Consider the following 11815-nt stretch of genomic DNA (forward strand, 5'->3'; position numbering starts at 1 on the left):
CGGAAATCTGTTCATACAAATAAACATATCTATATAACGGCCTTTTTAACATAAACATCTTCTCCCATTTGTCTTTTTTTTTTTCATTCACATTGCCTTAGTAGTCACCGTTATCTACGCAGGAAATACGAAGAAGAAAAACCATCCCTAAGACCGACCAAATTGTCTTGTCCTTTCGTGAAATCAAGTGAGAGCAAATAAAGAAGCGCCACGAGTATATAGAAAATACCTTTTTCATATTTAGCATTAGTTTTATTTTGTAATCTTTTGGGTGTATGGGTTAGTTGTGGAGAATCTTGTGAGATGAAAGTGTTATTGGAGTTTATCTATTGAAAAGGAATGATATACTCTCCCCACTTAGCTTCAATTGTTTCAAACAAGTTTTGTTAGCTAATTTCCATTTAGGCCCATTGTGTCGGATACCATTTGGGCCATTATAGGCCCATGGGAATGTGAACACAAAACAAGCAACCAAGGGTTCACTTACCTCGCCAACATTTAGATTCGGCTCTACCCAAACTTTTCTGGTTCACTCCAACATTACGCACTTGTCGGACTGTTGCTTTGCAGTTTTTTGATATCAAACGGACCTCCCTAGATGGTCTGTCATGGTAATCTGTCTCCACTCTAGCTGCATTAGAAGATTTGCATATAAGCACTAACAACATGAAGATTATACGGTTATAACTTATACACGGCGAATAATATTTTCATTGGCCGACACAAGTGATTTTCAGCGTCAGTCTTTTACATTAGCTGTATTTTGTTTCAAGTTTCAACCATGGTTAATAGGTGTCAATCATTCTTAAATCAATTAGCCACAGTTTTGGTTAAGCAAATTCGTGACTATCTCACTTATCAGTAAGAACCGTGCCTATAAATGTCGTTTTTGTACAGGGGACCATTAGATAAGGTGGAGAGATAGTGAGAATATATGAAGATATGGATTGGTTTGTGCAGAAACAAAGTGGGTGATCGATAGAATATATGAGAAAAAAGATTCTAATTACTCGAAATAAAAGCTTGTTCTCTTTTTACACTCAAAAACACTCACAACAGACATACATGGATGCAGATGGCTCATACATATCTTCTTTTTCCCTTCTTTTTATCAAATATCCATTTCTGTGTGTCCGTGTGGGGTGGGAATCGGACCGAGCCGAGTGCTCATCGCCACTTCGGGTCGGGTGCACAGTCGGAATGACATTTTGCCCACGCCTGACCCACTAATTCTAGTGGCCCGGATGGGCTTTACCCGTCTTCAGACCTTGGGCACCAACAGACTCAATTGGTCTCGGGCGTTCATAGGTAGACTGAAGCTCACAGGCCTGCCTTTTCCCAGCCCTGTGTGTATTGTGTGTATGAAATGCTTACCTTTCTTTTTCATAGATAAAGTATGGAATCTAGATGAACTCATAGTGGGTACCACAAAGTGAAAAAGCTGAAAGATTCTGGTTTTATGGATGTGAAGGAATATAGCAGTAGTACTACCAAATAAAAGGTTCTGTCAGTGATCTCCCCACTAGGTTTTATTCAATTTTCTGAATCTCTAATATAGATTAAGAACTAAAAGTGCTTATTTGTAAGATAGACTAAAAATAATAATTCTACTTTTAGGTTTGTAAATTTATATATTCATGATTTAAACGTAAACTAAGATATATCATGTCTTAAACGAGCATTATTCGTTTCTTACCTACTCGAGTAAGACTTGCACAAAGTTGCAAAATTAGTCCTATTCATAAAATCATAACAATCACCTGCAAGAAGGAGAAGAAGATTATATTCTCTGAAGTCTCTAACAAAACGAACTTTTTCGCAAAATTAGTCTTGATTCTTATCAATCTTACAGTATTTTGTTTCTGTATGCCGAATAGTTATTTAGGTCACGAGAATCGTTACTAAAAGTCATGTAAACAAGCAATAGAAGGCATAGATATAGTATCAAGGTTTAAGTTAACTCCAACTTTAGTTACCATATTTACCCATTGTATATCTTTGGTTTGTGACTTTTACAGCTTTGAAGATGGATATTTTTCGAAGGGACGAAAAACTAGATGTAGTCATTTAGCAAGAAGTTCGATTCATTGTAGTGAAAGTAGATAGTTAACAAGAATTAAAAGTAAACTAAGGTAATTTCATTAGCTAATAAGAGAAAGATACATCGATAAGGTAGGCGAAAGCAACATATTACTAAATTACTAGTACATATAAAAAGCCAATATGGGTAGTAGTAGTAGTGCTAGGATAAGCTTATTCTGTTGACATGGTAGTACTGGTCAAGGTAAAGCCTGGTATGGCCTAAGCGATGGAAGAAGCGAACCACCGAGATGAAGAGACATAACTTCGTTCGTCGATCCGATAAACTCACCACCAATGAACACAGCTGGTACAGGAGTACTACATCCCATCCTCATCAGTGCCCTTTCCATTTCTCTTCCTTCTGGATCTTGATCAAGCTCATGAATCAATGGGTTCACCCCGAGATCGTGAAATAGTATTTTCACAGCATAACACATGCAACATGAACTCTTGCTGAAGATTACTACCCCTTTCTTTGATGCTACTCTCATTATAGCCTCCATTTTGATGATCCTAAAACTTTTGTTTTAGTTCAAGTTACTTAAACTATGGTGTGAGCTAGCTAAAGAACAAAGGAAGAAAATCGAAAATCAAAAGAAACCCGTAGTTAGTACAATCTCTCGAACCAATCGGATCGAATTCGAAGTCGAAATCGAATTACGATCCGATGGTTGAGAAGTTCGATATGTGAACCGTGATCGGTAGTACAACGGTATAGTTTCCGAAGAGAAAGAGAGAATTGGTTTTGAAGCTTCAAGGTGTGAGGAACTTAAGTTCTAAGGAGAGCTTATTTATAAGGACAGATAAGGGTAGGCTGAGATTCACTAAAGAATTTGCTTCAAGTTGATCCCCCCCATGACACCTCTGATTCTTCATTTGATAGAGACTTTTGTGTTTCACAATTCACAGGGCAACAAGTTGAAGTATTCTCTTTTGACCGTTCGATGATTCTATTTGTAAAGAATCTCAATTATTTCCTTCTTCTTATGCTTTTCTAAATTACTTTTCATTCTTCGAACAAATTACCACTTAACTTTCCATTTCTTTTTGTTGATACCCTCTTCTTAGTAATACAAGAAAAGAAGAAAAACACGTTCTTCAAGTATAGCGGTTATTCCGTTTAGATGTATTATGAGCTCTAAATGAACAAGCTTTCGGCTGTGTTTGATTCTCTTCGTGGTACCCGCCTCGTTTCTATCTTGATTTATTTTGTCCTCCCAATCAGATTCCGACATATCTATATACTCATAACTACAACTGATCTTAGTCATCACCTCACACATAAATGATTCGTACTTTGAATTTATCTTGTATAAGCATCGATTGTTCGAATATTTTGTTGGTAAAATTATCACCCAGGTTCCAGAAATTGAATAAAAGGCCGGACTTGGTCTCATGTTTCTTAACTACATAGTAAAGTAGAAATTCATCGAAAGAAGAAGCTAAGTCACTTTTACTTACCAAATCTGGTTCATACCAACAAAATGACCATAACAGAGAATCGACGTCTCCAAGTCGAAATCTCTCTAGCAAACTATTCTGTACCTGTAAAATAAAGAAAAACATTGGAAACTGATAAGAATATGCAGCTGCTGAAGAGTCTCGTGACTAGTCGTAGCAGTCTAGTTCGAAATAGCAATAAGGAGAATGTATATATATATATGAAATAGATTTCTCAGTCATCATCAACTATATGATTCATTTTTGTCTAGATAAAAGTGGTAATGGGAGTTCTTAAATTTGTTACCTTTTGAGGGTTTCTGGATATGGATGAATACATACACAAAAAGTTAACAACTTTTTTTTTCATCTCTCTTTTTTCATGCTAAGATCATATTCTTCGATTATGGGTCGAAAAGAATGATAAAATATACTTAGCTAGCTAACTCTGAATAAGTTGAGAATACTAAATTTGAACATGTTGAGAATGCTTAACAAATCATGACATACCGGCTTAGACAGCCTAGAGTATATACCAAGTCGAGGGGATCTTGGATTGATGCAGTTAAGTTACCGATTCCCATATAAACAGAGAGAGTCCATTATCAATCCACAACACCTCATGAAAAAAGATTAGTTTATTCACTAATTACAGTTTCATTTGACATCTTTAGCTCTTCTTTGAACAATATTAGAATGTATTTTGCAATGCCAACAACAAAATAGCGAATCAGTCTAGGCTAAAATACGAAAAATGACGTGCAAGGAAGTGTCTTCACTTAGTTTAAATCTCTTTGATAGTCAGTAAGAACGGCAAGATCACGAGGTGGCCTAAAGCCGAACCTTATCTGGGTACTTGTATCATCCCATCCTAAATATTTGCTCTGAGCATGTAAATAGTGAAGAGAATGTGTCTTGTTCTTTATACCAAATCCTCCAAAACCACAAGAATTAACAATAAGAAGAAATTTCGTTGACAATATATATAAACAATTCAAGTACAGCTAACGAGTACATTCTTCGTGAATCGTGATTTGATTTAAGATAATAAACTATACAATGAAGTATTTTCAGATGATATCAATATATATGGAGAAAGAGGGTGGGCGGGTATTCTAGTGTAACGAGTTGTAAGTTACTCGGAACATTGTATGAAAGCTTGGTTATGAAAGCTTGGTTTAAAGTTGGTCTGAATGCCTGATACTAAAGCCACATAGCTCCTGCTTCTTTGAGCATTGGCACAAGATATCCATTAAGATGGAGAGACATAACTGTGCTGGTGGAATCCAACCGTAGCAACCGGCCACCGATAAACACAGCAGGTACAGATGGACTAAACCCTAGCCCAAGAAGTGCTCTCTCCATTTCCGTTCCTTTAGAATCTTCATCTAGTTCATGAATAGCAGGACTAACACCAAGATCATAAAACAGTCTCTTGATTGCATGGCACATAGAACATGAACTCTTACTAAATATCACAACAGCCTTCTGTGAAGCCAATCTCATTACTATATCCATTCGAACTTCAATGATAAACAAACTCCACAAATATTAAAAGTATGCAAATACAAAGAACAAGTGACGTCGAAGATGAGGATTAGATGTTAGAGTAGTGAGAAAGAATCAAATGTTGAGAGTGATGGATGAATCTGAACTTCTCATTAGCTCTATATATATAGACAAGTGAGGGTGGTGGCATTCATTCTTTACCACCATATACTATAAATTTGGATAATGTTCTTTTGTAGATATTTCGGTTGATTATATTCATTTATATGCATATCTAAAACTTACTATAAAAAGACAAGTTGCACATTATGTGAATATCATTCTGACTAGATTAACCGACCACCTTGATTGAGTCGACATTGATTACTCGACCAAGGTACCCTCAACATTTGTGCAGCTGATAAACAAGTTGGGGTAGTCGGGTAGAGGATGTCGAATGCCGATAAATGTGAGCAATTATAAAGGGAAAAAAGAGAAAGGCATTCACACACATATTATGACGAGGAAAGCGATATTATATTTTTATGCGGGTGTGGTACAGAAATATTGTGTGTATAGATGGAATCTTAGAAAGGCTCAACAATTTGGCATCACAACTTGGAAAAAGCTAAAGATTCTGCTTAAATTTTTTGCCTTTTTGGATATGAAGGAATGCAACAGAATAACCATAAGAAAATTTCTATCCATTACACCTATTGCTTATGAGCAAGGATTATATGACTATTAGACTAAAAGAATCAGATGGGTTAGTTTATTTCATTAATTTATCGTCTACCTGAACCTTTCTTGGCGCGAAATTGTTTTTGGTACTACTTGCTTATCTATTCATATTCTATTCTTTATTCAATACTCTTCTTGTTTTCATATGTTTCGCGAATTTTGGGCCCTAAGAAGAGTCAAGGAAAAGAAGGCGTATTTTTCCCTTTTGCAGGCGACTTTGAATTCGCCTAAGACAGAAAGTTGTTATACATGCTCTTAGCCTAGATAACATTTCATTGCTTGAAATGTGAAGTTGGATTCATGCTCACATAATAGAAGTATCGATGATACGAACTAATAAGTAACAAATAGTAAAGTGAATAGTTCACTTGCTAACAAAACACAAGCACCAAAAACAGAAAAATAAAATAAATAAACGAGAGATCAACGCACTCAAACGCTTAAAGGTAAAATCCTGATTATATGTGCTTATTATCCTAATTTGCGATATTAGAACCATTACTAGAATAGAAGTGATCAAGGTAAAGCTTGGTATGGTTTGAGCAAGGGAAGCAGAGAGCCGCCGAGATGGAGAGACATAACTTCACTTGTTGATCCGACAAACTTACCGCCACTAAACACGGCTGGCACAGGCGGGTTACAACCCAACCTCATCAGTGTCTTCTGCGTTACCTTTCCTTCGGTATCTTGATCAACCCTACCTCGTGAAACAGAATATTGACAGCATAACACATGCAACATGAACTCTCACTAAAGATCACTACCCTTCTTTGATGCCACTTTCAAGATAGATTCCATATTGATGATCCTAAAACTAAAACAATAGCAGGAACTCAATATAACGTAAAATGAGGGCAATTTGTCAAAACTGATTGGGTCGATTCGAGGTTGAAGTAAGACCCAATGGTTGAAAAGGAAGAACGAAAGAGAGAGAGAGTTTTGATTTGAAGGTTGATGTTGTGAAGAACTTGAGTTTTCTGTACATCATATTTATAAAGGATGGTAAGAAAGAGCAGGCTCTTATGTTTAATCAACTAAAAGAGGAGACGAATGATTGAGACTATTGTTTTTCACAACCACAGAACAACAAGTTGAGGTCATTTCCTGTCACATTTAGTGACTCCTTTCAAGTAGACCCTTCAATGATAAAATTATTGAATCAACTAAAAGATATCAGCCGTTTAATAAACCAAATTACTTTCTTCATCTTCTTGGTTTTCACTAGAGTACTTGGTTCATCATTAGCGGATAATTTAAGGCGTTTCAATCTTCAAATTGGGTGACACGGCAAATCAAGGACGAACGAAACCATTTTCTACCTTTACTTCTTTTGCTAATGCAGCAAAAGCAGAAAGATACAAGAAAGATGGCTAATCTTCTTTAATCGTGTAAGAATGAAGAGCGAGTACAACTCGCACCTGATTCTTTCTGTGTAAATACCTACTTTATGTCTCTGTACATTCTTCGCCAATGCCTTTTTAACATACTTGAACCAAAAATCAAATACTGACTTTATAATCACCGACAAGTTCAAATTTCTTCTAGTTGGTGATAACCCCAGATTTTACAAACTAACTACGAAAATGAGCAAAAAGGTAGTCATCGTCTACCCAATATCGATGTATTTAGATGGGTGGGATCCACGGTTACCTTCTCCGCAACATCCAAACGTAAAGAAGATATGCAGAAAATGGAAAGTATCCTAAAATACATGAACTTAGACCAAACATGTTTGAATGGATGTATACGTAGTATTAGTTGATAGAGGATCTCTATATAGCTTTGTCATTTATCACCTAATATACAAGAACATGCCCCACCTCTCTTTTCTAGATAAAGTGGTTATGGGAGCTCCTAAAATGGCATCACCAACATTACAAAGATGACTAAGTTTTCCCTTTTACTCTTTTTGGATATGGAAGAATAATATAAGAATTTATATGCTAAAGTGCATTGTCAGTGACTTCTAATCCTTCGCTGAAATCGAAAAACATAACGAAATTAAGAAACCGAAAACGGAAGGAAATTCATCGGACAATCTCAAAAAGCAGACCGGAAAGAGGCAGAATTATCGATCATGAATAGGATGTGCGTAGATGAAAGCTAACCAAAAGATCTCTTTCTTCCCATCCTTCGATTATGACAACTAAAAACTATATGCTTGATCCTATCTGCTTCTTTATATTTCAAACCCAAAAGAGCCCCACAAGATCTCTAAGACTAAGAAGAACATCTCAATCTTTGTCGCATTTACAAAAGACAGTAGATTAATGAAAATCAAATGCAAAAATGGAGATAATACTATAATAGTTCGAAAATTAACTAGAAATAACAAGTGTGATTTATCATAAAAGTTTCACACAAGAACTAGTGTGTATCAAACACATTACAGACTGACAGACTCTATTGAGTATTTTCATAAGCCATTAGGTGACTAAGATATATATAGAGTAAAAGGGACAGATATAAAGAGACTTTAGCACTGCACAAATAAGCTTATAACATTGTATCAGAGCTAGATTTAGTTATGTTACTATAGCCATATAGCCCCTGCTTCTTTAAGCATTGGAACAAGATAGCCATTGAGGTGAAGAGACATAACAGTGCTGGTGGAGTCTAACCGTAATAACCGACCACCGATAAACACAGCAGGCACAGATGGACTAAATCCTAACCCGAGAAGTGCTTTCTCCATTTCCTTTCCTTTAGGATCTTCATCAAGTTCATAAATAGCAGGACTAACACCAAGATCATAAAAGAGTCTCTTAATTGCATGACACATGCAACATGTACTCTTACTAAAGATCACTACAGCATTCTTTGAAGCCAACTTCATTACTCTATCCATTTTTGAACTTCAACTACGTATAAATACGATATAATCCAACTAAACGATAGAATTCTTCTAAAAAGAAGGATCAAAATGGGAGTGGAGTGAGAGAAGAAGTGGGATATGACAAAACTTATGTGATTAAGATAAGTGTTTTTGGAATTCTATATGAGAGAATTGAGAGTGATTGGATGAAAATGAACTCCCAGCAAGCTCCTATTTATATACAAATTTTATAAGGACTAATTAAGGTGGGTGGAGTTCATTCTTTTACTACAAAATATTATAAAGTTGGATAATGTTCCTTTTAGGGACATTTCGGTGGATGCCCAAATCATTACTTATGATCAGATCATTCCGATTATAATATATATATACATATATATATGATGTCTATGGTGGACCATATGGTAGAAGTAGCGAGCAGAAACTGTATGTGAGTATAACAACCATACTCTAGATACGCGCAATTGACCTTTTTTTAATTAGATTAGAGATAGAAAAGGGAATAAGTGACTATTAAGTAAAGTAAACGTGCAGAATCCAAATATCAATGTTATCCTTTTACTTAGTGAAAAGATTAGACATGAGAAGATAAATATGCAAGCAGAGAATCCATGGTGTTCAATAATTCAATTGTGATTAGACCTCCTAATTAAATAATTAAATTTAATACCCAAAGTCAACAAATTTTTATTAGAGTGGGGTTCATCTTCATCCATGGTGGATGTTGTCATATGATATCGAGAATTCGAGATTTACACAACAACATTATGTAGTTGGGACTCCAGTAGCTGAGAACAACAATTATAAAATTATGATCATAACGTCCCAAGCCTTAGCAGTTATCGATATTGTCTCTGTTTTTTGACGACCAGACCCAAGTCCACAGGTACGTCGTTTTGTTCTTCGTGAAGGTTCCACGAGTCTACCCAAAAGATCTCGCCACTTACTAAACGTGAGCATGCACCTGTAGTCCGAGCTCCAGACTATCCTCCAAGTAATGTGAGACTATCAAAAATTCCAATCTTTAGAGACAAGGCTCTGTCGAATTTTAGTCTCGTATGTGAATTGTCATGACATCTCTTGTACACATTTTGGACAAAGGGCGATACAAATGTGGGTTTTTTTTCTTTATCTCACACTAGTTTATCTAACATTACTCTGACCCAAACGAACCCAAAATCAGCCAAAACTTATTTTTAGAACGAATTAGACATCATGAGTTCACGACTAAGATAAAAACAAACATTCATGAATAACAACACTAATTTATTTACACCAATTTCGAGAGGATGTGATAGACATCACAACCCTACCCAAAAGACCTCGACACTTACTAAGCTTGTGCAGGCACTTATAGTCCAAGCTCTGAGCCTATCACAGATTCCCATCTCTGGAGATGAAGTTTTGTGGGATTCTTAATCTTGTATGTTGTTTTTTTTTTTTTTTGGAAGTCGACTGCGATCAACGTATGTCGTTACATTTGGCATTGATACATCAAAGATGTGATAATCTTGTATGTTGTTAGGATATTTCTTGTGCACATTTTGGGCAAAGGGTGGGTCTTTTTTCTTTGTCTCGCACTGGTCTGATCCAAATAAACCCAAAATCCCTATTTTTTAGACGATTAGATATCACGAGTCAGACAAAAATAAATATTGATGAATAACTAACATTCATTTATTCACACCAATTTTGAGAGGACAAGTTAGGATGGAAATGCCCTTCAAGTAAATGTTGATTATGCAAATAGAATATAAAAAGATATATATAGAGAGAGAGAGAGACCAACAAACAGGAATATCATGGCATGGCATGAAAGTTTGATGACTAGGAGGAAGAAGTAGTTAGATTACATAAAATATACTATTTGGTATAGTGAGGTTCAATGCTACTAGACACACACACACACACACTCTCTTTCATCATGGCTTTCTCTTTCTCAAACTTATAGGATGTAAGAGAGTGATATATAATATACCTACCTCGATTATGTGTCAGCCTTATTTGAAAGCATCTTCTCCCCCCCATGAAGATCAAGAAGATGAAGAAGGAAAGTGGAAGCAGAGTAGAGCCCATCATGTTGTGTTCTTATTCTCCACGCCGCATTCCTCCCCCTTGAATTTACATGCACCCATGACCTCCACTCTCTTATTAGAAATGACCATGTTCTAGCCTTCTAGGGTTCTTTCTAGTGGTCTTTATGTGCTTCTTTAACGAAATCAAAAAGTATACTCGACCGGCCTCCCATGACTCTAACTTGAACGGCATGCAAGTGCCTTGTTGGAATGAAAAATGGCCTCAAAAATATGTTAATACACGTAGATCTCTGATGTTGTCGGTTCTAATTGGTCAGACCACGTGTAGACAAAAATGACATGACTAATTGGACCAGCCACAGTATTTTTCGACTAGTGGTCGACCCCAGTTCCCGAATCATGTAAGCATCTTTCTTCGTGACAGTTATGTGCTTATTTTGCAAATGGTAAATGTCCTGAACAATGGACAAATACAGATAGAACTATGATGTTATCGATTTTAATTGGTAAGACTATGAAGAGAGAGAAATGGCATGAGCAATTAGACCCAACCATGATACTGCTCGGTCAGTATTCGACTCTCATTTTCAAACCTCTAATTTTAGGTCGATTTTGTTACAATCATGTGCTTATTTGATGAAATATGCTAATTGTCATGAAAAATGGACAACTACAAGAAGAATTGCTATGTTGTCGATTCTAATTGATCATACAATGGAGAGAGAAATCGCATGAGCAAATGGATCCGGTAGCATCGTTGTCCATGATTTATTGAATTTGGGAACACATAAATATCTATATAATAAAACAGAAGGGAAAACGATGACTGGGACAAACATCCTTTTTTAATAAAGGATATTGTCTAGAAGTCCTCAAAATTTATGATATAGTCCTTCGTAGAAATAAAGTTACCTATTTAAAAAACAATAATCGTTTCATTTTTAGAAATAAAATAACTAATGTAAGAAAAAAAGAAACAAAATAAATTTCAAGAGTTAAAAAAAGAAATTAAAATCTCTCTCTCTCTCTTTCAATAAAATAATAACTAATTTAAGAGATAAGAAAAAAAAATAACTAATAAAAATCTCTCTCTCTCTTCAATAAAATATAATAATAAATTTCGTAACATTTGAAATCTCTCTCTCTCAATAGAATAATAACTAATTTAAGATAAAAGAAACAAAAAAGTAAT

General features: G+C 35.6%; 3 protein-coding genes, 1 long non-coding RNA gene and 1 pseudogene across 4 annotated transcripts; all 5 read right to left on the reverse strand.

The window, feature by feature from the left end:
- Window positions 1-250: 250 nt before the first annotated feature.
- Window positions 251-10834, reverse strand: LOC147554999 (uncharacterized). The gene is made up of 4 exons (XR_015234415.1): window positions 10570-10834; window positions 3544-3627; window positions 1697-1760; window positions 251-631 (listed from the first exon to the last, which is right to left on the reverse strand). It is a non-coding gene; the product is annotated as an uncharacterized LOC147554999 (long non-coding RNA).
- LOC147555000 (monothiol glutaredoxin-S9-like) lies at window positions 2117-2718 on the reverse strand. The gene has a single exon (XM_086660309.1). The coding sequence runs from the start codon at window positions 2583-2585 to the stop codon at window positions 2280-2282; it is 306 nt and encodes a 101-aa protein (XP_086516435.1). The 5' UTR covers window positions 2586-2718; the 3' UTR covers window positions 2117-2279.
- Window positions 4542-5142, reverse strand: LOC147555001 (monothiol glutaredoxin-S10-like). Its single transcript, XM_086660306.1, has one exon. It carries the CDS (start codon window positions 5038-5040, stop codon window positions 4726-4728), a length of 315 nt encoding a protein of 104 aa, XP_086516432.1. The 5' UTR covers window positions 5041-5142; the 3' UTR covers window positions 4542-4725.
- Window positions 6222-6581, reverse strand: LOC147555002 (monothiol glutaredoxin-S9 pseudogene; annotated as a pseudogene).
- LOC147555003 (glutaredoxin-C1-like) lies at window positions 8070-8599 on the reverse strand. The gene has a single exon (XM_086660307.1). The coding sequence runs from the start codon at window positions 8597-8599 to the stop codon at window positions 8285-8287; it is 315 nt and encodes a 104-aa protein (XP_086516433.1). The 3' UTR covers window positions 8070-8284.
- Window positions 10835-11815: the final 981 nt, after the last annotated feature.

The sequence above is a fragment of the Eschscholzia californica genome, unplaced genomic scaffold (genome assembly GCF_041429995.1).
Source record: "Eschscholzia californica isolate CP2 unplaced genomic scaffold, dmEscCali1.0.p SCAF_2, whole genome shotgun sequence".
NCBI lineage: Eukaryota > Viridiplantae > Streptophyta > Magnoliopsida > Ranunculales > Papaveraceae > Eschscholzia > Eschscholzia californica.

Bases quoted from the DNA above. Each gene is read 5' to 3' on its own strand.
- LOC147555000 (XM_086660309.1), bottom strand. From the start codon at position 2,585: ATGGAGGCTATAATGAGAGTAGCATCAAAGAAAGGGGTAGTAATCTTC.
- LOC147555001 (XM_086660306.1), bottom strand. From the start codon at position 5,040: ATGGATATAGTAATGAGATTGGCTTCACAGAAGGCTGTTGTGATATTT.
- LOC147555003 (XM_086660307.1), bottom strand. From the start codon at position 8,599: ATGGATAGAGTAATGAAGTTGGCTTCAAAGAATGCTGTAGTGATCTTT.